Here is a 27,389-nt window from a genome sequence, read left to right as displayed (position 1 = left end):
CACGGCCTTGGGATTACAACCTCAGGTGGCTAAAAGCAGTCCACTGCCCTGCCCTGGCTGCCTTAGCTCCCTTCTCCCACACTTGCATTTTCTGCTTCTTTACTCTCGTGATGACCTGGCCCGGCTGGAAGCAGTGCCGCTCAGACTTGTGTGAACCTGGCCCGGAGGTTCTCTGCTGCTGTAGCCCCTGATGTTGCTCTCACACACGCCGCAGCCTTAACCTCCCGGCCTGCACACAGGTGCCCCATGCACTGTTGGGTTCAATATTTCTGTTGGGTCCTTTACTTCCTGCCTCATTGTAAGATCTTGCTTTTTCTCTGCTATCCCTTGCCCTAGAAAATGTTCTACTAAGCTTCTTTTACCAAGGCCTTCCTCACCACATCTGCTCCTTTAAACAGTCCCAATGTTTAGCTTTAGGTTTACTAAGTGGGTGTACTCCCTGGTGATCTTGTGTGATTGCTAGTACCAGGCCCAGACTGGCCACGTTGACCCATTTGTCACCCACGAACCAGGTGAGTTGGGTCAGGACTCAGTTAACATGGAAGGATACTTTCCCCCAGCCTCACTGCAGTTTGCCGCCATCTTGCACAATAGTCTGGGTTTCCCTGGCAGCCCCTGGGCAGCATTGCATATACCTCCTTCTATAGTTAGGACCAGGAAACCCTCTTTCCTTGCCCAGTACCTCTACAGAAATGTTCTCCCTAAAAAGAAAAGGCAGATATATGGAAGATCTCTGTTTCCCCCATAAAATCTGAAATGTTGTTTCTCAGAAATTGAAGTCATGTTTCTCTGCACCTCCAGAGCTATTTGTCTGGAGAGAAAAAAAAATTCATTGTGATTTAAGGGCTTCTAATTTAATTGTGAGATGCAGTCAAAGTGATTTTTAGCAAAGCACATCTCAAATTTTTAATTCAAAAAAAAATTTTTTTGTGTGTGTGTGATAATAGTTGGTAATAAAACTTAATTTAGATCATGATTTTTCTAGACCAAAAGCTGGCTATCCCTCCCCTCTGGGCTGTATACTATGCCCCTCAGCAAACACCTTCCTCTGGGCTGGAACCACACTACTGGAATGTCATCTGTGTGGACACATGGTTCTGCCCCTCCCTGGGGATTGTCAAAGGCAAGAAACTGCCTTATCCAAAGCCATGGCCCTTCCTGTGGTCGGGCTGGAGCAGTGATAGCTATTGGAGGGATCCAAAGTCCAGCTACCCTGGCTTCAGTGGAGCATGCTGTGGGAGGGCTACCCAGCTGCACAGCTCTAGGAGGACTTCTGATGCTGCAGCTGCACTTGCATAGCCCTTTACCTTGCTCTGCCCAGGCCTGCCTTCCTCCCTCCCGCAAAGGGATGTCTCTGGGGAACACCCACTGAAAGTTTTGCACAGTCTACTACCAGGGATCCAAAGGAAGACACCTCTCACCACACTAATCCTTTGTAAGGGGAAGCATCTCTACTTTATGGCCTTCATAACATCCTCAATCCTGCTGCCCACCTCACCCACATATGCCCTCTCTTTACCCCACTATATTCTCTAATTTACATGACTGTTTGAGCTTAAGTTTCTTTCTTCTTTTCAATCCATAATTCATCTAAGCAGAAACAAGAGAGAATAAAATGCTTCCAATGTATATTATCTGGGTTTTGATTAATAGATAATCAAAGTTCTAAGAATTTGTAGAAATGATGAGAAATTCCACCAATTGAATGGTTGGGAATTTGTAGCTGTGAGGAAATTCAGTAATTATGAATATATGGAAGATATTTCAAAAATACTATTTTTCTGCAAGAAATATTCTAACATTCCTAGGTATAATCCTAATATAAAAATTGTTTGTAGTCAAATTGTTTGTAGTCAAAATCTTCCAAACTTTACTAGATGAGAGCTAGCTCTCAGGAGAGAGACTGGGGGAGGGAGGGCGGGAATGAACAGTTCAGATTGATAAGATATTTTCAATTTGGGAATGTTTAGCAAAACCATTTTCTAAAGTCCCTTTACCACAGGAGAGAGGATAGAAATGTAGTTTTGACTGCTATAATTTTGTGAGAACTGTAATTAACACAAAGGTATAAGCAAAGTAAGTCAAAACCGGAAGTAATATTAACAGTCAACTAATCCTAGGAGATTCTAAGGGAGATTAATAGAAGGTTTTTGATTTTGGAAAGGAGGGTGGTCATTGTTCAATCTCTGAGACAATAAATGAAATTTTTGGTATGTATTTACCTACATTTATTTAGAGGAGAGAGTTATGATTTTCCTTAGATCCTCAGGTGGATATTCATAGCCCAAGAAAACAGAAAATCTTGAGTAAACTGAAATTAAGTCAGGGAAACTACTGTTTTATTCTGACTTTACCCTGATTTCTTGACTATGGGCCAAGTATTTCACATCTTTACATATTTAGTTAAAGTTGTAATTCTAGAGTTCTCAAAGAAAAAGACAATGGGGATATCAATGTGCCTTCTTGGTTGACAAGTAAAAAGCTTTTAGTTCAATATGATACAAGATACATGAAGATGCAGCTTCTAACATATTTAACAGCTCCACAAAAAAACCTTCCAAAGAAAGACCTTGTCATAATTGTTACTATAAGTTCAGGTATATCAGAAACTACATATCTTCTTATATGAAAGTGGTATATTTAAGCAAAATTATGTTCATACAAGTAGTTTATCAATGCTTATATTTATTTTGGAGAATGTGTAAAATATGTGTACAAAACATTCAGCTATTCTGATTTCAGATTTATTGAATATTTTAGTAACTAGGCTAAACTGTATTTTAGCTGTTCAAGTTAGAATCTACACTAATAAGAGAGAAATATACAAATTGAACATCACTTTGCAACGCCCACCAGCCAATCAAGAATGAGGATGCAAATTAACCTGACAAAGATGCTGGTGGCCACACCCTCCAGCCACTTTGGGACTCTGGGCAGCATGCATGCAGGCATGGGAGCGTCAGGCAGGGCAGGATGCCTGCTATGAGGGAGAGGGTGGGGGCCCAAGGGAGCTACAGGATCAGTGCTCCAGCTGGAGCAAAGACTGAAGATGGTGGCCAGAGCAAAGGACTGGGTCCCTGGTGCTGGAGGAAAACCGGTGCCAGCAGCCAGGGGAAGCAAGGCCTATTGCAAAAGTCTTCATGCAATGGGCTTCTACTAGATATATAATGGAATACAAAGACTTGACTTACAAGAGTGTTTTTCAGTGTTAAGATCCTAACAGGACTACACTCACTTAGTGTTTCTATTTCATGCCTGGAAGTGCCGGCACTAAGAAAAATTCTCAATGTGTATTCTTTCCGGGTGAACGGCAGTTAGACAGCTAAATCTATAATACAATATAACATGGTCATATTAACCTAGTCATGCAGAAAAAAACATCTGTACCACCTAGTACATGACTAAACTATACAAGCAAACTACACGCCTTGTGTGATCATTAATTTAAGAAAGGCAGTGAATTGTCTTTCAAAAGAAGAGAGCAGTGCAGGAGGCAGCCGGTCGATGTTTCTCTCTCATCGATGTTTCTCGCTCTCTATCCCTCTCCCTTCCTCTCTGTGAAAAATCAATAAAATATATTTAAAAAATAATGATAATAATAATAAAAGAAGAGAGCAATGTAAATGATGAACAATGAGTAAAAATAAGCATTGCCCTTCAGGCCATTATAATAAGCTTACAGAATTGATTTGTAAACTGCTTTATTATTCAATTTCATGTGGATTAAAAACTAATCAAATGATTCTGATGCAGTTCACTAATTTTTAACTTGCCAATTTACTTGAGCATATAAACATTGCCAGTAGAATTATGTGAAAATGCCTGCAAAACAGTTATTGTAATACGCTGTTATTTAATCCTAGTTGCACAGATTCATTATCTCTTCTGCATTTTATTAATCAATGGCTTAATGCTCATAGATAGAGAGCAGGAAGACAGCTGAGTGGGGGTGGGGTGGAAGAATTGAGCAAAAAAGAAAAAAAGAGAGAGAGAACTCATGGCATGAGCAACAGGCTGGGTGATTTCAGGGGTAAAGGGGGATAGGTGAAGGTGGAAGAGACCATAGTTGGGATAAATAGTGATGGAAAAACTTAAATTTTAAAAATGAGTTTAATTTTCAACATACTCGGGGTTTGTCTGTGCATTGTGTCATGTCTTCTACCAGAAAGATCAATTTTATTTCAATTATATTTGACACCATTAATTAGGTGTCTACTAGCTTACAAATGAAAGTGTACAATAGTAAATAAAACTATTTAGTTCTAAAATTTTCTGAATGGGTGTTTTTCATAAAATTCACTAGATGATAATGAGTTTGAAAACACTTGTATGCTCTAAGATCAGAATAGTAGCAATTAATAAACACTGAAGAAAGATTAAATTTACAATACTCCTAAGAGCTATATCAAGTTTATAGTACATGCTATACAGTTCACCATTTCCATGAGCTACCAAGTTCAACTCAATAATTTTTGGGTAAATAGGGGTCAATACAATTTCAGGAGACTAAAATTATCTAATTAAGTTGGTCATAGCAATGAAATATTCTAGTTTTTCAACAGTAAGGATTGAAGCACATTTTCAGTTTGGCATCTGCTTATGGAAAGTTATTTACTAAATTCAGGCATCCCGTCAGAGATGGGGTTTGGTGAGCAAAACATACAAGGGCCCTTCACTTATGAGCCCACAGTCCACTAAGGAAGATAAATAAGAACGTCAACAAGTGTATAACTAGGCAACTGTGGTGGAAGTTATAAAGGGGATGCTAGTCTAGTTCAGAAGGAAGGAACATTTTTCCAAAGGAATGAATTTTGGAGCTAAAACCTAAAGGATGTACAAAGTGGGAAGAGTAAAATTTATCAACACAAGAAAGCTGGAAAGAAGCACAGGTCTCCAAATGAATTATAAAGTCCACATGACTGGATCCTGGAGGGTGAGGGAGGAACTATGCAGCTGCAGAATGGAGACAGAGTTGCCTTCATTCCTAACGCAGGGAATTATGAGGAGCAGGGAAAGATTAAATCATAGTCTATGTGATCACAAGTGACTTTTTCTTAAAAGATAGAAAACTATTTTTAAAGGATGGACAATATGATGTGATGTGGAAAGTAATTTGCATCCCATTGCAAGAAATCAGGTGAACCTATAGTAGCTTAGACAAAAGTGAGAGCAGTGGAAATGAGAGAAGTGAAAATGATTATTATGAATGAATATCGCTAAAAAGATATTCCAGAGGTGAAATGAACACAGTTAGGGGACTGATCAGATATGGGGGATGGAGGTAAGAGAGAACAGTAGCTACAATGAGTCTCAAGTCACAGGCTTATAGAACTAGGTAGATTGTAATGCCATTCACGGAAAGAAAGGGCTGGGCTTGGAAAGATAGAGCAAGAGATTGGATTTGCTATTGGGTTGTGAGGTGTCATTAAGAATTCAAAATGAAGGTGTTGATGAGGCCTTTAGAAATGCAATTTTAGAACAAAGAAAAGAGGTTGAGGCTGGAGATACACATTTATGAATCATTGGAGTAAACATATGTGTGCATGACACCATCCACTAGAAGATTAGACTCAAATAAAATGCAGGAAAGTTCATGAGTGTTCTTTCACATGTTAAGACACCTTGAGTCCACTGAGGAAAAATTCATAGTAAATATATTAAAGATAATGGTGCCCCTGACCATCAGAGAATACAAGAAGGTAACCCAAAGACACCAACTGAATGACTAGAATGAGGACATGTAGTTGGAAAGGCATGGGTGATGTGGACCTAGGCTACTAGGCTGGCAATACAAATTAGAAACTCTGCTTTTTCTTGCAGACGATTCTTAGAAAAATCTTTAAATTATACAATATTATTTGGATGCTTTTTCTTATATTTTCATTTCTCTTTAAGGATAGAAGTGTTAGCTTTTTTTAATTTATAAAAGAATGCATGCTTGATGTGTCAAACAAGAGAGATGCAATGTATTATATTTTCCCCACTTCCAAACATCAAGAACATAGATATATTATTCTTGTTTTTTAAAGAATGTCATACGATTTCAAAGTATAATAATGCCATAATGTATTCAACTATTGAAGAATATTCTAATGAATATTCAGATTATGTCTAGTTTTTGTGGCTTGTGATTTTCTATAAATGAGGCTGCTGAATCAAATGAAAAGTGAATATTGTAAAATGACTTTCCAAAGAATTTGTAGCAGTTTGCAAATGAAAAGTGTATTGTTTTTACTTTAATGGGTATTATAAAATGACTTTATTTTTTTTAATATATATTTTATTGATTTTGTACAGAGAGGAAGGGAGAGAGATAGTCAGAAACATCGATGAGAGAGAGTCATCGATCAGCTGCCTCTTGCGCACCCCCTACTGGGGATTTGCCCGCAACCAAGGTACATGCCCTTGACCGGAATCTAACCTGAGACCCTTCAGTTCCCAAGCCGACGCTCTATCCATTGAGCCAAACCGGTCTCGGCTAAAATGACTTTCCAAAGAATTTGAAGCAGTTCACAATCCTCTCCAGCATTCATTGCCAACACTAAATGTTATGCTTTTGTTAATTTAAATTTCACTACCAATGAGTTTATGTGTTTCTTAGTTATATTCTCAGATTTCAGAACAAAAAAAAAATCAGTAAAAAGAAATTCCTCTCTTTACCATACATCTCTCTCTCTGAAAACAAAAGTCTTGCAAGAATTCCAAATGGAATAAGAAACATTTCATACATAATTGACATCACTTTTCCATCCACACTCAACTCACATTATTATCCAATAGAAACCTTCCAGCTATGTCAGGCCAGCTCCTCACCTCCACCTCAGGCCCTCCCCACTACTTGCAATACAGTAGCCCCCCAACACATACACCTGCATGCATACCCTATAGTCCATTCTGTGTCTGATCCTTCTATACCCGGTGCCCCATCTCTTTTTTGTTCTTTCTAAGCTATGTTCTTCCCTTCAAATACCCTCAAAGAATGGGTATATAGTGAATATATACTTTTAATTTCTTAAAACAAAAAACCTGTGTCATTCAAATAATGCTTTCACATCTCTGGAGACTATCTACCTATCCAAAACACGGTAAAATTATGTTTACTTCTTTCTTACACTCACATGATAATTTGTATTACCCTCAGAGAAGTTTTCTACAAGTTGTCTCATTCCCAACTGTAAATTAAATGTTGACTAATACATCTTCTTACACATCATTTAAAGATGAGCCAAACATATTTGCTTGTTTATTTTAAGGGGTATATATTTTGTCTTATAATAATTCTCCTTTCTGTCTCTACTTTAGGGAAACTTTTTGGGTTCAAGTTTCCTGGCCTGAGAGTCCTCACTTCCAGAAAGCAGTCCTTGCCGCAAGAAGACCCTGATGTGGTCGTGATTGATTCCTCTAAGCACAGTGACGATTCAGTGGCTATGAAGCACTTTAAGTCTCCTACAAAGGAAAGCTGCAGCCCCTCTGAGGCAGATGACACAAAAGCCTTGATACAGCCCAGCAAGTGTTCCCAGTTGGTGAATATATCTGGACCTCTTGACCATTCCTCTCCCAAAAGGCAGTGGGACCGACTCTACCCTGACATGCTTCAGTCAAGCTCCAAGCTGACCCATTCCAGATCAAAAGAAAGCCTTTGCAGTATACGGAGGGCTTCTTCAGTCCATGATATAGAAGGGTTCAGTGTCCACCCAAAGGGCATATTTAGAGACCGACATGCCAGTGAAGGTACGTCTGCAGTTCTTTTAAAATATGAAACCATAAATTAATGGGAAATGTAAGGGAATTTCGATACTGTTTTCCATTTCTACATTATTCTTTATGCCTAACAGCAGTGACTTTCCACGTTTTTCATCTCATGACACCATACACTAATTACTAAACTTCTGCAAAAATAATTGTTTCGCCTAACAAAACAAAAAAAGGTTAATTTTGATTCAGTCACACCAGATAGCTATTTTTGTGTTGCCTATTGTCATTTTTTATTTGCCAATTTAAGGGAAAGGAGGTCAGCACCCCTGAATAAATAGTATTACGTTTTATAAATTCTTGTGGCATAACAGTTGAAAATCATTGCCTTAGAGAAAAAAGTGTGAGTAAGGGCTATTAAAACATATGAGTCCTACATTCAGAGTTGTTACTGATTTCTTCTCTGAACCCTAGTGACTAATTTGGTTTCTTATGACTTCTTTATCTGTGTTTCTGAAATAGTATGATAACCACTATCTGCCTTCTTAATGGAAGTTTAATGAATAAATGACATAATATAAGATGTGCTTAGGTCATGATGCTGTAATCTCAAGCATAATTAATGTTGTTATATTTAGCAAATAGTCAAACCCTGAGCAGAAACAGTGGTGTGCTATCACAGGACTCTTTAATTGAGCAACTCTTTCCAAAGGAAGAGTTGTTAGAAATGTTACAGAGTGATCAGGAAGCTATAACCTGATTAAGGGAGCAAATAAGTAAAGGGGGAACCAAAACAAAACAAAACAAAAACCCGAAACTCTTTATCTTAAACAAAATCAACTTGGAAAGCAAAGTAGGAATTCACTAATTTCTCCCTAGCTTCTTATTTTTCACATTCTTATATTAGCTATTAGTGAAAGTATGGGTTTATAAAAAGCAAGGACCAAAACTGTGCATGGTTAACATCATAAAGAATAACATTTGTTGAGTATTTACTACTTGAGAAGCAATGTAACTGCTTGATACAGATTAATGCTCATTTAGCTCTCCTAACAACCTTATAAATTAGGAACTATGATCAAGCCCCATTTATATAGATGAAGAGACTGAGGCATAGATATACTAAATAAATAACTGGTTTAAGGTTATGGAGTGCCAGAGATGGCTTTAAACTCAAGGCCCACAATCCATTCATGTTTTTCTTTTCTCACTCCTGCTCCATAAAAGCTTCCTGAACAAGGGACCTATTGAATCACTGAACATTCCCCATGGTGTCCAAGATTCAGAGTGCCTGCTGTATGGACACTTCAGTCTTCTGAATCCTTCAGATCTGAGATCTTGAGAGACCTCTGTCCTTTCTGTGGTATTCCTTCCTGCAGGTGCCCATCCTCACTCATGGTGCTGCTTTTTAACATAAATCTGATGCTGGGGCTCCTGAGTGAAGGGTACTAGGTCCTTTGCCAACTTGTCACAGTTATTTTTAAGCCTCATTTCTAGCCTCTCCAAGGCTCTCTCTCCTCCTATGCATTCTATTCCAATCCTCCACAAAACTAATTGCCTTTTCTAAAAATGTATTGTGCCTTTTCTTGGCTGCAATATCTTGTTCTGCCAGAAGCACTCTTCCCAACTTTGCCCCACAGCTGTAAGGACCCACTTCCCCTTCTCAAACCAGAGGAATTAAATTTGCTGCCGAGTGTGCAAAGCAGTGTTTACATATATTACATAATTTAATGCAGTCTGCGTTATCCTGCATTATATATCTGTGTCATCCCTGTTGGATATGTAAGCAAGTAATTATGTTGCTATGAGCTCCCCGACACAGGAGTTCTGGCACAATTAGCTCTGCCACCCTAGTATCCAGAACAATTGCCTATATTATGACAGAAACTAAATAAGTGCTAGTTAAAATTGAGAGGACCAGGCTTGTGAAGAATGATCCGAAAACATACACACACACACACACACACACACACACACACACACACACACACGAAATGAGTTACCTGCCCCATAATGCTCTAAAATTTAACCCAAAAGCTTAGAGTTGAATCACGTGGGGATCTATTTTTAAAAGGGGCTGTGAAGTAGAGAAGGCAGAAGAGGTCAAAGAAAATGAATTGGAAGGAAATGTTTCAAAGAGAGACAAGTCAATATCACTGAAACAGAAGGAACTGTTTTCTGTCAGATAGATTTGAGAAACTCTTTATGGTCAAAGAGAAATTAGCACATCCATTTTAATCTGTAGTCCAAAGAATGTCAAAATGAGAGGAAAAAATAAAATCAAGGACGATTTTGAAACTGGATAATTATCTAAGGCTCCACACCATGTAGTAATTGCATGTTCAATATCTCCTGACCCCATGAGAGCTCTGAAATTTGATATTTGAGCAATAGATTCTATAGCTGAAAAACAGTAAAATCAACATAGTAATTTAAATGACCAGCATATATTTTAATTAGTTAATATAATTAATGTAGTCATTTTTAGGAATTATGCTGACTTTTCAGAGATTTTTCCTTTTGTCTAGCACTTGACTTATAGTATAACAACATTAAGAAACAGTACATTTGAGTATTAAATGATACATTATCAGTGCAGTATAGACACATACTTAGCCTGTGATTTGACAGTGGTGCTGGGAGATTAGATTAGGTTTTCAATTTTATGTGATCTCCATTTAGTGCATAGTTACTGATACAATGATGAGAAAGGGTGATTTAACATTTTTTGATTTCTCAGTATGGATTCTATACATGGACATGAGTTGAGATCATCTTCAATATATGTTATTGATTACTCAACTTATGTTATTATAAAAAAATTATATCACTTTCTTGCATATGCTACAGTTAATGCCTGATAAATTCTGTGGGCATTTTGTACTTAGCTTCAGAATAATTTTAGCTACAACACTCATTAACATAGAAGACTACACTTCCTACCGTTATATATTTTAAATTTATATTTTATATATTTTAGAAACTGAGCCACTGAAAAGGGAAAATGGAGAATTTTTAAAGCTGATTTTAGTTTTATCAATTCATGTAACTGGTTAGCAGTTACATGAATTGCACCAGATTTTGAATTTATGTTGTTGTCTCCTATTTCAAGAAGAATAATTTCCTTTTATGTTGGTTATTTTTGTAGCACTTTAAAAAACTAACAAATATATTAGAGCATAATATTTTAAATTATTATTTAATAGAATCTACATTATTAAGTTCCTTAGAACTGTATTTCTCAACCCATTTACAGTGAAGGACCAGAATTTTTTATCTAATCCATCATGAACCAATATATTTGTAAATACAACAAAAATATACCACTAGAAAAAGAAGTTTAAAAAAGATAGACATATAAAATACACCGAGTTGCCAGATTATTATGATCTCTGAATGCATAATAATCTGGCCACTCAGTATATATTCTATATAATAAAAGGCTAATATGCAAATTGTCCATTCAACTAGGAGTTTGACCAGCAAGCAGGCCAGCCAATCACCCATGTTTTCTCTTCCTGGCCAGGCTGGCCGGACCCCATCTGTGTATAAAATCATGCACTGGGCCTCTACACACACACACACACACACACACACACATACACACACACACACTAGAGGTCTGGTGCACAAAATTCATACACAGTGGTGTGGGTGTCCCTCAACCCAGCCTGCACCCTCTCTAATCTGGGACCCCTTGAAGGATGTCTGACTGCCTGTTAGGCAGTCAGACATCCCTCTCACAATCCAGGACTGCTGACTGCCAACTGCTCTCCTGCCTCTGCCTGATTGCCCCTAACTGATTCTGCTTGACAGCCTGATCACCCCCTAACCACTCCCCTGCCAGCCTAATCAATGCCTAACTGCTCCCCAGCCAGCCCGGTTATCCCCAATTGCCCTCCCTTGTAGACCTGGTCTCCCCAAACTGCCCTCCTCTGCTGGCCTGATCACCACTAACTGCCCTCCCTTCTTGCCTGATCTCCCACAGCTGCCCTCCCTCTGCAGTCCTGGTCCCTCCTAACTACCCTCTCCTGAAGGCCTGGTCCCCCCCAACTGCCCTTCCCTGCAGGCCTGCATCTCCCCCTCAAATGTCCTCCTCTGCTAGCCTGATCACCCTTAACTGCCCACAACTGCCCTCTCCTGCAGGCCATCTTATGATGGCCATGTTGTGTCCTGAGTGACAGTCAATTTGCATATTATTCTTTTATTAGATAGTATATATATATATATATATATATATATATATATATATATGGAGTGGGCATATTATTATGTGTTCAGAGATCATAATAATATGGCCACTCAGTATATAACCCCAATTGTTTTATTATGAAAGATGTAAAATTCCTTTGTCATCCTGCTACAAGACTCTATGTGCTTACTCTAACTTCTGTCTTTATGCTTCCATGGAGGAAAAACAATCAGATTTGGCTAGAACCAGCATAATGAACCCCATGTTCCGCCTTAGGACATAAAAGCAGCATTAACTATGTAATGTGACTATATAATGTAACTATAAAACACTAATATATTTGCAAATTACTTAAAGTTCTACAAAGATAGCCAATATAGGAGGAAATTGCTCTTCTTGGAGTAGGAGACAACAATATGAATTCAAATGAGTGTGTGTGTGTGTGTGTGTGTGTGTGTGTGTGTGTTTAATTTGAAAAATTTTATATGTAATTTTCAGGTTGGAAAGTATAATTTTAATTTTTAAACTCTTGAAAGCACTTATTTTACTAATGATATTTGAACTCAGCTTCTGATGGGGATAGTTAATTCTATGTAATAAAAGTCTCTTCCACTATCCCTATATGCTTTTAAAGGTCCCTCAAAGTGGGCAGAGTTGTCAAGTAAGGTTATAGTCTTCACGTATCTGTCCAAAGCAATGTCTTCAATTACCATATAAGCTTTGAAAAAAATGCTAATATAGCCCAAGATATTAAATATGCACAATATTAGCAGAGATATCAACAAATGTTGAACAGATTTTTGAAATCTTGGATATATTTGAATGGTTTTGACATTTTGTTATTTTAAGCTCGCAAGTTTCAAAACTAGTAACACATATTTCATTAGTAGCAAATACGTAACAAAAAGTTAAATTTGCTAATCTAAAATAAATCTGAAAACACTCTTTTAGGATTTGGTTGGTGATGCAGGCTGTGGAAGAATTCTCAACTAAAAGATGAGATTGGGAGAGGATGTTTATTTACTTTCCAAGAGAGAAAAGGGCCAAGTCCATACAGGGCAGGAAAGAAAGGGTGGCCTACTCTTCGAAGCAGTGGCTGTTGCTAAGCTACAAGGACAGGAGGAGGCTTCTGTTGAAGTTGAGCAGATATGAGGGGTTTGTCTTGAAAAGTTATGGTTTATTCGCTTTCTAGGAGATAGTCCGGCAGATGTCCTAAGGAGGTTTCTTACCAGTATTTTTCTCAAGCCTGTAAAACAAGCTTAGAACAAAAGTTATAAAGAGTTAAAAAAGAGGTTTGTTTGAAGGGGAGGAGGAAATGGAAGTTTCTACTAACTAAAGATCCCTTGCTGAGAGCTATCCCTGAGTTGTGAAAACAGCAGGCATGAGGGGGGGTGCAAGAATGAAGCCTTGAGAGTAGCTTATCTTGTCCCACAGTTTGAACAGAGGAGCTGTTTGAATCAGAGGAGCAAACAATATTGGGGGTTAATGACCAACTGCTTCCCATAAATTATGGAAGTCAAAGCAAAGGAAAGGCCTTTATCCACCCTTACAGACTGCATTCTGAGATTTGAAAACAGCCCGTCTATCTTATATGATAAAAGCCTAGGTGACAACACGTGATGTGACGCCCTTACATGACGTTGTCACAAGATGGCCACCACAAGGGTCTCCACAAAGATGGCTGGCAGGGGAAGGCAGTTGTGGGTGACCAGACCAGCAGGGAAGGGCAATTGGTGGTGACCAGGCCTGCAGGGCAGTTGGGGGTGATCAGGCTGCAGGAGAGAGCAGTGGAGGTGATTGGACTGGCAGGGGAGGGCAGTTGTGAGCAATTGAGCCAGCAGAAGAGGGCAGTTTGGGGTGATCAGCCCAGCAGGGGAGGGCAGGTGGGGGCAATCAAGCCAGCAGGGGAGTGGTTGGGGACAATCAGGCAGGCAGGCAAGCAAGTGGTTAGGAGCCAGCAGTCAGACATCTCCCAAGGGGATCCCAGATTGGAGAGGACCCTATCTGTGCATGAATTTCATGTGTCAGGCCTCTAGTTTTAATATAAATAGATTTCCTAAATATTCTGGGTATTATACTAAGTGCATTGTGACAACATAAACTTTAAAATTTTACATTCCCTTTGAACAGTCCAGTGTCCCACTGATTTCTTATAATTATTTTTACCTAAGAATGACTCTTTGTGCACAATTTGGTATTTTCAAAATATACATTAAAGAACATTTATGAAAGGAACAAATAATAAATTTGTGATTAAAAATGAAACTTGGTCTATAAGGGAAAATGCTGTTTTAGAAATATTTTTCCTTATTGACACACTAAGTGAAATTATACAAAAAAATTGCTTAACATGCAAAATGTTGTGTAGTCCTTCTTTGTTAAGTGATGGTTGAAGCAACACTAAAATTGGCTTCTGACAAAGTTGAAAGTTTTTATCACAATTACAGGCAGCTGGGTATGTCTTTCTCCAAACTGTCATAATTATAATATCTGTATCTTGGAATCCGTTTAAATTGAGGTAAATGTTTCACATATCTGAACACGAATGTTTATGACAGCAGATATTATTTCTAGCAGATGCATTTTACTTGGTTAAATATAATAGTACAAAATGTTAATTTCAAAGTTAAACTTTTAAGCATTACATTCTGTTTTATCTGTTTTTGTATAGAGGTAATTCAGTGTATATGGCATAATTTTAGTCTTTTTATATTTCTCTTTTCTTTTATCCTTATGTGTTCAAAACAGACAATGGTCGCAATGTCAAAGGTAAAGTACGAACTCAAGTTTTAACATCTGATGTTCAAAGTGCCCCTTTACTTGGCATGTTAAGTTGCCTGCTGTATGCCCTGTTCAATGCAACATCATGCTGCCCTTAGCTAGTCCAAGCACCTGGTGGAGACATCATGGCTTGGTTTTGGTTGGAGACATTGTTCCTTTCTCCGTGGTGTTTGTTATGAACTTTTTCCTGCAAGAAGCATAAGCCTAGGTTGACAATGAACAATATTCCTAAATATTTAAATCATTTGGAAAGATACAAATATCAAGCGACATATATTCCAGTGTGGAAGAGGCACATAAGCCTATTTCAGCCAAAATTTTTTTTTTTAAATTCAAGATGAAATAAAATAAGCAAAGTGCTACATGACAGCATCACTTTACTTGTTCCTCTTTTGTTTCCTTAAAACTAGTTTCGCGTTCCTGGATGGCAGGGGGTATGGTTTTAAGCTTACTGTAGTAGTAAACTGTACATGCATGGTAGTCACCTTCTGTTTTTCTATATTACATTTCAATCATGTTTGTGTCTTCTATTAGTCTGAAATCACTGGCATGACCTATAGCTACTACAGGGTATTGTTTAACCGAGAAATATCTCTGGACAATCTGGAGTTGGCTAAAAATTTGAAATTCACTTCTGTTTTTCTACTAGATCATAGTGGATACTAGGAATCACAACATAAAATAATCCTAAAGTCTCATCAGATGGAAGACCTGTGGGGCTTAGTCTTTTAACATAGGCCATGCATGCTGCTGTGGGTATGCATGTGGTGACAATGACTCATTTTGTGCATGTGTGTTGCATGGACATGTCTCCACCAGTAACCACCATTACTTAGAACTCACTGTTTTGACCTCTTATCTATGTGACTGCTACGCTAATTACGGTTTCTCAATCCCTTCTCGAATTAAGTCAGAGCTGGTGACTGTTTAATGAATATCACTAAAACTGAAGATGTTTTTAGCAGCCCAGGATAACTTGAAAATAATGGAAGTTGTGGCAACTTCTTTCCATCCTGGTTTTATTTTTTAAGCATTTTCCAAAAGGGTCTGGGCAGGTGAACTCCAATAACAGGATAAGATTTCATGTCCATGCTTACTCTATCCTTGGCCTGAGATTTCTAAAAGAAAGCAAATCGGTGTCAGCTGCGGGTGGTGATTTGACTTGATCTAAAGCAGAACATAACCTGGAGAAACAGAATACAAGCAGCTCTCACCAACTTGCCTCTGTGACATATGGCTGGCCTTAGCTATAATAATTAACAATCAATTATTAAACATCAATTTTCCAGTCATCTTTTAAATGAAATGAATTTAATTAGAAATGAATTTACTTTTTCTCAATGAATAAAAAATTAAGCTTGCTTATCTTCCAAACTAGTAGCTCACATAATTGTCATTCAACAATTCTGTCATTCAGCAGTTCTATTTTTGTCTCATAAACTAATCCACTTACTCTTCAACCTTTTTTTCTCATTTTTAAATAGCAGTTGTCTTTGAATGAAAATGAATGAATCCTAAATCAGAATCTCCAGTTAGGAAACTCTAAACCACTGTAGAAAGTTTTTGTATATTAATATTTATGAAATTAAACTCCCAAATTAGATAAAACATGTGCAAATTTAATAAAAATGTAATGTCCCTGTGCCATCCAAAGTCTTCATTATTTGTTCGAGCTCTAGTTTTGAAAACAACTTGAAAATATTTTTTTTAAGAGTCTGGCTCCTTAAGATATTCACAGAGCAATTAATCTAATTAGATGTAAGACAATAAATTAACCATGTTGTTTAAAACTTGGATTTGTTCTTAAACTACATTTAAATTAAAAAATTTTTAATGAAAGACAAATTTCTACACTTTTTTAAAAATAAAAATGCATAGTTTTTTTCTCAACTAAAAATTATTTCTTTACCAAAATGAAATAAATAATTTAGGAAGGCATTTAGAAAGTTTTCAAGATTATTTGGTTCATTCCCCTTGGGCAAGGGTGTTGTCTAAATCCTTTGCACAAGTGGTAGAGGCATCTTTATCTCCAGTGAGCCCATTCTTTAATTTTCTTGGGAAATCTATTTTACTGCCTGTTACACAAAGAACTAAGCTAAATCTTTCTTGCTGAAATGCTATTTATTCCTCTTCATCAATCCTGAGTTGGACGAGATGCTAGCTGGCTACTTCTAATCTTGATGTAATATCACAGTATAAAAACAGCAAACTGACACTCCATCTTTCCTTCTAAATTAAATAATTTCCATTTAACCTTCTTTCTTGGGATCAATTGTGTTTTCATTTAATAAATTTCATTAGCACTCTGACCTTTTAAAATTAGACTTCAAAGATCAAAAAGTGTAACTCATTATTAGAGTGAAAAAGTTAATTCGAATAAATTGCATATGCTATTTATTTGTGTGTATATGTACATTATATTTTTCACTCATTTCTCTAATATTTGAGAGGTGAACTTAGTCCTACAATCACATATAAACAGATTTTCACCTCCAACTTAGTGGCTTATCTGCTTACTATTCTGCTTTCCAAGTCATCAATAAAAATTAACCCCTTACCTACTTAGTAAATAAGTCATTAATATAATTTTACCCCTCTGTTGCTTCCGCCTCCTTATCATCCTATATAATACTGCATCCCACTGACAATGGTATGTTCAATTTCTAACTTGGCATATGAGTCAAAGTAAAACTACTCTCAATATTTAGTACAGCTTTTACCTTTTCTATACCAACAAAACTATCAGACTCACAATGAAAATCAATTGATGTGATACAAATGTTTCTCATAAACTGCGTTGGCCATTACTGAGTATTTGTGACTGTATAAGTTGGGTTGCAAGCTGATTTTTCAATGGTGAGTTTTCTTCTGTAAATTACATGCCTTGTGCTGAAACAGACAATATAGATATTGATGACATATAATTTGACTACTTCTTTTTCTAGCCTTAAACTGCTTGTCCTTATGCTTATTGATGTTCTTTTACAAAATTCAATTACTCAACACTGCTCTTGCATTTCTTTAATGTTGTCAGTTCAGTAACTTAGGCTTTATTAAACTTTAGCAAAATAAACTCAGTGCCCTAAGAAACATTGTATAAACACCTGATGAGTTCAAAACAACCTTAATCTTTCTTGACCCATTCAGCCCTCAAGAGCAAAGATCTTAAGATATTTCCAGCACCATCTAAAAGAGAATATATTCGCCTTTAGTATCTTATCACTTGTGATAAATTTAAAATTCTTCCTAGTTGTTGCTTTAACCTCTAGCCTGATCTGTAAATGCAGAGTATTTCTTTGTAGCTAGAACCTGGCCTACTTTATATTTAATCAGACACTTGAGATATAGTAGAGCTTTATATAGCTGCTGGTTTAGTCTTCTTAGTCACCTCTTTTCCATCTCTCTCCATCAGGGCATCCATTTTGCAAGTGGTTCTCTAAAAAACATCAAGTCTTTCTATATATTTTTTAGTTTTACATTTCTTTCTACTGAATCCATCATTCCCCTTTATTTCTGCCCATTTATTTTCTTTAAATTGATTTCACTTTGTTTTTCAGGTTACTCTCCTATCTTTCTTTAGACTCCTAAACCCCATCTGTTCATGACCACTCTCAGGGAGGCTGCTTTTCACCTTTAAATCCTCAGCCAAGGCCTCTCTGAATATAGACTAGGAGGTAGGAATCCCTGTATTCTGATTTCTATCCTTGATTCTTATACCCTTTTGGCCACATATTATGTCTGCCTTGTTTTACAATTGGTAAAATAGAGATATTGCTACTACCTATCTAAATTAAAGTATTGGAAACTTTATTATTTAGAATGTCAATAGATTTTAGAAACAACACTGATCATATTGCACATTCTAACAGACTTCTGCATATAAACATATGCTTCAAAATTAGTTGAAAAGATAATAATAATCTTTGTTATATAGGATAAAATAGTTTATAAAAGTCTTATCTAAGGAGCATCATGAATTATTTTAAGAAATATTTTAATTTTTTTTAATATATTTTATTGATTTTGTACAGAGAGGAAGGGAGAGAGATAGAAAGTTAGAAACATCGATGAGAGAGAGTCATCGATCAGCTGCCTCTTGCACACCCCCTACTGGGGATGTGCCCGCAACCAAGGTACATGCCCTTGACCAGAATCGAACCCGGGACCCTTCAGTCCCCAAGCCGACGCTCTATCCATTGAGCCAAACCGGTCTTGGCAGAAATATTTTAATTTTTGCTGAATTATTTAAATGGATATATTAAATGGTCACCTGGATCAAATCTCTAACACCAAGAACTTAAAAAACAAGAAACAGACTAGAGTAACAGTTTATAAAGTTTTCCAACAGTAAATAAGAGAAGCTAAAATACACATTACAATGAATTTGTAATCTTCTGAGACCAAATCTTAGTCCTGTCCTCTTATGGCAACCAATATTTTATTATGCATTTTACTATCCTGAATCTATAATCAGAAATAATTTAACTTGTTTCTAAAAGAACAACATGATTCCTTAACTGCAAAATAAAACAAAGATAAAAGAAAACAGTTTATATTATCTCAGTATGTTAATATTCAATGGTAACTACACTAGAAGACATAATACAATAATTAGACATAAGAAAATATTGTCTGTAAGTGCATTAAAGACATGAGAATACTGCCTATAGAAGTACTGAACAAAATGATAGAGCAGAGATATGGGTGTATAACAAAATAAAACTAACTATTGGAATAAGTAGTAACATATTGGATTTATATATATGAATTTTAAAAATGAAATTCATGGACAGGCACATCAGTGTGGTAACTAGAGGGGGTAGGAGGGTAGGTGGAGGTGGAAGAGGGTATAAGGGGGATAAATGGTGATGGAAAAAAATTAAAATAAAATGAAGTGGAAAATACTTAAAAATTAAAAGTAGGAAACAAAAATTGAATTATGAGTATTATATCAAGATGAAGTGGGGAGAAAATGAGGAAGTATAATATTCTCACAAATAAGCTCCATGGACCTTTTAAGTGTAATGTTTAAAAAATTCCCTCTGCGATAACATGCAATAGTAATGAATTGCACAGAAGAAAGAAATCTCACTAAATATCAGGACATATATTCTCCAACACTTAAAAAATGCCTTACAGACCAAATGCCTTCAGAAGCAATGGGAACTAGAATATGGATTGGAAGAAGAAATGGAAATCAAGACATTCTGGAGAAATTATGGCAGATCTCTAGGAAGATATTACAAACCAACAGGCAATCCTCGGACAAATTATTTCAAAAGTTTAGTTTTTACCACATTGATTTAATTTCTATTTTTTTTATTAAATTATTATCTGTGTACATATTTTAACATTGCCCCCCCTCCCATTGTATCACATAATTTTACATATATAGGAGAACACAAGTATGAAATAACTTAAAATAACATTTTATTAGTGATTTTTAGTGTGACTCCTATAATCTCTGGAAATTATATATCAATAATATCTGGCTCCAAATTTTAACTAATTTAACAGTTTTAAATTACTGTTAAAACAAGGTTCAAATCTCTTTGCTTACCTATATTTACATGTGGCCACTATACACACAGACTCTAACTCAAAGTCTGCAATTCGTTTTGGCAACTCAAAAGCAATAAATAGTGTAGCTCTAAGTGATATGATTTTCCAAATTGGTGAATAACTTCTGGTAAAATTCTGCATAAAACGCTATAAAAACCTTACCTTTACGTGGCAATTATAGCTCTGGAAAATTCCATATATGTGAAAAGCCTGTTAAAAGTACATTGTATTTTATATGTGAAACAGGTTCAAGGTTCAGATCATCATTAACAAGCTTTTCACCTACACGAATGCCCATGGAGACTTATGGGACAATTTTTTAAGGTGACAGAATAGACACCTACCATCATTGTGACAAATAAAAATGCCTCACAGATGCCCTTAGAGCAGCAATTTTCAAGCTTTTTCATCTTATGGCACACAAGCCAATTACTAAAACATTGTGACACACCAAAATATATTTCTTGTCAATGTGACAAAAAAAAAAATAGGTATGCTTTTGATTCATTCATACTGTCTGACTATTGTTGTGTTGGCTGTGGTCATTTTTTAATTTGACAATTTAAGGGGAAAGAGGTCAATGCCCCTGACTAAATAATCAAGTATTACTTGTTTTAAAAATTCTTGTGGCACATCATTGTGCCTCACAGTACCCCATTGAAAATCGCTGGCCTTAGAGTGAATTACTCTCATAGTAGAGACCACTTGCTTATCTGTGTAACCAAGTCAGTGGAATTTTTCAAGTGGAATGTGTCACTGGACAGCCAAAGTATATTTAAAGGTCTTTCTGCTGTAACATCATAGATGATCCACATTTTTATCCAGTATTATAAACAACTTGGTAGATAACCTGCTGCATATGGAAGTATGATAGAGAAGAGAATCGAAAATTGGGCAAAAGGGTTTTAAACACAATTTAACTTTGTACTTCAACCTTCAGCAATCTCTTGTCAGTATCCCGGTATACAGTAAAGTTACCTAAAGAGTAAAAATATAACATTAGAGCTGAGCAATGGACGACACCAAGATATCTGAGTTTCTAGAATGTTTTAAAAAAATGTAAATACGAAGACATAGACTTGGAATATAGGCATAAAATAATACAAAAAAAAAAAGGAAACACTATTAAGGCTAGGTCCCAACGAGTGCATGGCCCTGCCAGTGTGGCTCAGTGGTTGAACATTGACCTATGAACCAGGAGATCATGGGTTCAATTCCCAGTCAGGGCACATGCCTGGGTTACTGGCTCATTCCCCAGGAGCAATCATGCAAGAGGCAGCTGATCAATGATTCTTTCTCATCATTGATTTTTTTTTATCTCTCCCTTCCTCTCTGAAATCAATAAAAATATAGTTTAAAAATAATGAAATAAATGAGTGCATGTAGTGGAGAGTTCCACACAGACCCAGGGTTTCTGTCCCAGTCCTACCTGAAGGTTAGAACAATTCGGTACCACTTTTGGTTCTTAATTCTTTCCTTGTCATATAAATAGAAAAGAAAGTGAAACTCTATAAGCAAATGAGAACATGCTGGGCAATAAATATGCAGAGAACTCAATGACATTTTTCACCTAGGTAGATTTGGACATCATCACAGAAAGAAAATTCAGGAAATAAACAGAAATGCACCTCAAGAAACACAGTATTTGCAAGCCTGATAAAAATTCTCTTTAAATAACTTCAAATGTTTATAATAATCAAATATAACTCTTATAAACAAACATAATGTGATTTTTCTTCAAATGAAACAAAGTGATGAGTATTATTTTAGCATTATATTGTATCTGATTTGATTGGTTGCTGTGGTCTAAACTACACAAACTATAAAATTTTCAACTGATTATACCTCATTTGGTACATTAAGTACATTTTGATCCCTAAACTGTGTTAGTTTTATTCTGAATAGAAAAAAAAATAAGATAAAATGTGTTAACTAGCAAGTTCATCCATGCAATTTTTGTTTTAAGCACTCTCTGAAGCAAAAAGTTAATGTCTGCATAATACTCAATACTCGTGGGCTCTGGATTTTTCTACAATTCTTCCTGATGTTAATTTCTAAGAGCTACATACCTTAGCATTACTCATTGTACAAGAACCCCTGGAGCATTTCCTGAATCTTCATAAGCAAAGGATAGTAGGTGCATCTCAAAAGAAGATGTTGTTGGACAGGGTACTTATCCTTAACAGGGTCAGGAGTCCTGGCACCTTGCCAGATAATCTTTGTGGGAAAGGAATTTAAGATATCATGAGAGTTTATCAAAGGGTACAAATCACCAGCTATAAAATGAATAAGTTCTTGGGATCAAATGTGTAGCATGGTGTTTTTTTTACTAAGAGAGAGAGAGAGAGAGAGAGAGAGAGAGAGAGAGAGAGAGAGAGAGAGAGAGAGAGAGAGAGAGAAATAACAAGGTACTGCCAACTTTAGGTATATCCTTTATATGGGCCTTTAATTTTAAATTGTTTGCCAAAGCATTCTTCTGGTAGATTTTATTTCTTTTCTTTTTTTTGTTAGTAAGTGGTCAGTCAATTCTAAACAAAAAGAAAAAAGAAAAAGAAGGGAAATATTTTAAAATCCCACACAGGATCCTAGAAGTTTTCAAGAATAAAATAATAATAATAATAATAATAATAATAATAACAACAACAACAACAACAACAAAAGAAAGAGAGAAAAAAAGGAAAAGGAAAGACATTTGCCCTTCTTAGTCTTATCTGAAATTCCTTCATCTAGACTTAACTGTTCTGGAAGCTCTGCAAAAAACATAGGTCAGAGAGGAGAATAATATAAATTGGAGCAAAGTAGACTGCCCATTCAGAAATTTCATGGCCAACATGATTTTAACCAGAGGCAAATCCTTCCTTCAATAATCCCTGGATTATAAAAGGAAATTCTTAAGAAACTTTGAAGGTAGAATTTGGTCAATGACAGAGAATGGAGTGTTGTTGATTTTTTTCCCCTCTCTTTTTCTTTTATTTCAGCTTTTAATGAACGAAGCTGAATAATAGCTAACGCCTCAATCTGCTCTCTGGGTGCACACCTAGACCCCATCTTATCCTAGGATACTCACGTGCTACTCCATGTGGCAGTGAGCCTAAACCCTATGTTTGGGTATCAACGAGGCTAAATTTAGTCACACCTGGATCAGAGTCACATTAATCATGGGTCACCAGCAGGTCATTCAAGACTGTTTTTTTCTTCTTCTATTTCTTCTGATACTGCTTTTACAAATACTTTCCAATTTTTTTAGGGCCTTTTAACCATATCAAGTCAAGCCTCCTGGGATCCACATCGGATTCAAACCTCAACAAATACAGCACCATTAACAAGATTCCACAACTCACTCTGAATTTTTCAGATGTCAAAGCTGAAAAAAAGAGTACATCCCCTCCTTCTTCAGATAAAACTATTATCGCACCCAAGGTTAAAGATCGAACACACAATGTGACAGAGAAAGTTACCCAGGTATGACATGATTTTACTATCAATTTCAACTCTTTTAAAGGTTCTTTTCTGCACCATAAAATACATCCTTTTTTTTCCTTTTTTTATGAATGACTGCCAAGAGAGGTAAGCCATTTTATTTGTACTCCAATTTATCTATAAATTGTGTTTATTACAAGACAGCAAAAATAGGCTAACTTGGCATCATTGTTCCCATTATTGTAGAGGTAGTTAACCTGCTATTCATCATGTTTGGGCATTTATTGTTTTGCTGCCAAATCTCGCATTATTAAAGCACGGTATTGTATTATAATGGATGTGTCTATGGAAGCTCTAGGTGACTAATCGGTATTTACTCTTAACTTTGGCCTTCTTTTTTTTCACTCACTCTCGTAAGTAGAGTGACTTGGGGAAAGGAGCTGCCTGAGATGATGGAAAGTCAGAGTAAACCAATGTGTTTCCCAGGAACAATATTTTATTGTTTTCAAATAAATATTGCATGTTGAACTAAGAAAAAAAAAAAGTACCGTCTAGCAGGTGTTATGTTTTAAGAATAGGGAAAATTATTTGTACTTATTATATTGAAAGATCAACCTACACATTACCTAGCTTTTGCTTACAATGCAGTTAAATTGTTGAGAATTCATGACTCTAAAACTTTTGTCAAGTAAACAGTTTTTTTTCCTTCCAAACAAATTACTTAGTAAGTTTGCTTAGCAGATTTTTTTCATAAACTGTCACAATATAAAGGTAAACTTGACCCAAGTCTCTATACCAAGCATTGAAGATTTTGAATTAATAAAGTTGTTCTGTAATTATAATCACTGCAAACAACACTTTAGTAATTTGTAAATAACCTTTTTGTGTGAGCTGATAGCTATGTTACGACTGAGAGTCCATTGAAAATAAACCTGAGCAGTCTCTACTGGAGATGGAAAATGGTACATGCCATACTCTGATATATACTTCGATATTTATGTAAATAATCAGGCTCTCTACTCTTGGCGTTTTGTTCTCCTTAACTTAGTAAAATGAATTTAACAATAGTAAAAGAAGTCTACTGTATTAGCATGTCTATGATGCTTCAAATTTTACCTTAAAAATTCCATGATTTGTAGACAGTAACCATCATATGGATATATAGAAATTAAGAGACTTGAGAAAATGCACAGAAGACTGGTGGCAAATATTACGGTCAGGGGCTGGCAATAGCTTACCTGAGTAGTGGTGAGGCCAACAGACCAGGGCAGGAAACCATAGGGAATTATATAGTGCAGGGTCCTCTAAAGATGTGGTTATGCAGGAGTGTTTGACTGATGGTTTCAAATCCTCCAATTTTAAAAAAGGAGTTGGACCCTGACCAGTTTGGCTCAGTGGATGGAGCATCAGCCTGGGGATTGAGGGGTCCCAGAAGGCAGCTGATTGATGTTTCTCTCTCATCGATGTTTCTAACTCTCTCTCCCTCTCCCTTCCTCTCTGCAAAAAAATCAATAAAATATATATATTAAAAAAAAAAAAAATATATATATATATATATATATATATATATATATATATTACTGATTTTTTATAGAGAGGAAGGGAGAGGGAGAGAGAGTTAGAAACATCGATGAGAGAGAAACATCGATCAGCTGTCTTCTGCATAACCCCTACTGGGGATGTGCCCGCAACCAAGGTACATGCCCTTGACCGGAATCGAACCTGGGACCCTTGAGTCCGCAGCCAACGCTCTATCCACTAAGCCAAACCGGCTAGGGCAGTAAAATATATTTTCTTTTTTTAAAAAGGAGCTGGAAACCCAGAATTTATGATTAAGCTCTTAATTTCTAAAAGTTGGCAAACTAATTAATGCAAAACACTTTTAGGCCAAACAAAGTACACTTTGAGGCCCATGGGCAGCCAAGTGTTACCTTTGCAAAGCTTTCAAGCTCTTGGTTTCCTGCCAACTCACCAGGTCCATGGTGCCAGAAGAGGGTGATGCCTAGGTGGATCAGAGGTGCCAGCTACCTGCTGCAGGGTCTTTCTAAGCCTGATGAGAGAGAAAAGATTTATACAAATAGCCATAAAGAAATCATGTTAATAAAGAGTACAGAAATACAGGTTAAGGCAAAAGTGATTATACTTTAATAGGAGAATTTTCAGAGGGGGGGCAGATAGGATGGGAGATTTAAACTAGATCTGGGAAGTTGCTTACCAAACTGGAAAGTGACATCTAAGAGCATACCTGGAAGTCACACACACTTGTGTTTTAATTCTGGCTAAGTCATTTATTGTGTGCCAGAGAGACAAGTATAATTTATTGTGTGACACTGAGGCAAGTTTTAGTGTTGGCAAAACTTATTTCTCAGTATTGATATAAGGATTAAATAGAATAATGTATAGAAAGTGTTCACTACCGTGCTAAGTACATAACAATTAATTTCAGACATTATTGTGTTTTCTAATAACTTACCCCTGCCCACCCATCATCTCTGCAGGATTCTTTTATCCCTACATTGCTAGGGCCTAGTAGGACACCTGGCAGAAAGGGTTCATGAAATATGGAAGGAAGGAAGGAAGGAAGGAAGGAAGGAAGGAAGGAAGGAAGGAAGGAAGGAAGGAAGGAAGGAAGGAAGAAAGAAGGGAAGGAGGGAAGGGGGAAGAGAAGGAGGGAAGGAGGGAGGGAGAGAGGGAGGGAGGGAGGGAGGGAGGGAGGGAGGGAGGGAGGGAGGAGGGAAGGGAAGGAGGGAGGAGGGGAGGGAAGGAAGGAGGGGAGGGAAGGAGGAAGGGATGGAGAAAGGAGGGGGGAAGGAAGTTGGCCAAGTGAATAAGGGAATGGGTGGTAATCACAGGTGTTCCAACTCAGCCTCAGGTGGGAACGTCTGCACAGGTGACTGGGATCCCTCAGCCAAAGGATTGGACTTATACAGGTTGCCCACACTATTTAACTAAAATTGACCAAGCATAAACTAAACCCAGAAACAAGAGTTAGAATGCATGAATCTCAAGGTTTATTTACCAGAGTCCTGGTGGTTTCCAGAAGCCTAGGCAGGTCACCTGGAGATCCGCGCCGACAGACACACACACTGGACAGGAACACACCGCTGCAGCGTCTGGGTCAGGAACGAGGCCTCAGAAGTTTGTCTCACAGGCAGAATGACAGCTTCACTCAGGCAGAGTCTCATGCAGTATTTCAAACAGGAAGAAGGGAGTGGAGAGAGCACGTCGGGTGGAGGGCCCCTTCGTGGTCTCTGACCAGTGCCTCTAAGTCCCTTCTTTTATGGTCATTTCTGGGTAGTATTCTCTTGTTCCTTCTGGGTGTAACCAATGGGTCTTCAGTGTGTCTTAATCGGGCGCTCTCCAGGTACTTTTTGCCTGCTTCCCAACTTTCCAGATAAACACTTGTTAGGGTGTTCACACAGTTACAAATTTCCAGATTGGCACATGTTAGGGCGTTCACACAGTTATGGGTTCAAAGTCACTCTTAAGTTTTAGAAAATGGATTCAATTCACACTAAATGGAGTTGCTTATACTAAGTCTTTAAACACATTTCAAATAAATTTTTTTCACTTAAAATAAAATCAGAATAAGATCAGAAATACAATCTATACTTAAACTATAAATCACTCATAAAAGTAAATGCTGCCGAAGCCGGTTTGGCTCAGTGGTAGAGCGTCGGTCTGCCGACTGAAAGGTCCCAGGTTCGATTCAGGTCAAGGGCATGTACGTTGGTTGTGGGCA

At 37.0% G+C, this 27,389-nt stretch overlaps 1 protein-coding gene across 6 annotated transcripts in view; it reads left to right on the top strand.

The window, feature by feature from the left end:
• KCNH7 (potassium voltage-gated channel subfamily H member 7) overlaps positions 1-27,389 on the top strand; it is a 397,831-nt gene that overhangs the window by 259,640 nt on the left and 110,802 nt on the right. For 3 of the 6 annotated variants that reach the window (XM_084891928.1, XM_084891930.1, XM_084891926.1), the window contains exons 4-6: positions 7,303-7,731; positions 15,076-15,099; positions 23,475-23,689. In XM_084891928.1, coding sequence (XP_084748054.1) covers positions 7,303-7,731; positions 15,076-15,099; positions 23,475-23,689 — 668 coding nt within the window. Of the gene's footprint in view, positions 1-7,302; positions 7,732-14,632; positions 14,654-15,075; positions 15,100-23,474; positions 23,690-27,389 lie in introns of all 6 variants that reach the window. The other 3 variants (XM_084891931.1, XM_084891927.1, XM_084891929.1) reach the window with 2 other exon arrangements.

This window comes from Pipistrellus hanaki (genome assembly GCF_964339955.1).
Source record: "Pipistrellus hanaki genome assembly, chromosome: 8".
NCBI classification, from domain to species: Eukaryota; Metazoa; Chordata; class Mammalia; order Chiroptera; family Vespertilionidae; genus Pipistrellus; species Pipistrellus hanaki.
The sequence above is the reverse complement of the archived record's forward strand: the minus strand, read 5'-3'. Positions and strand labels throughout refer to the sequence as shown.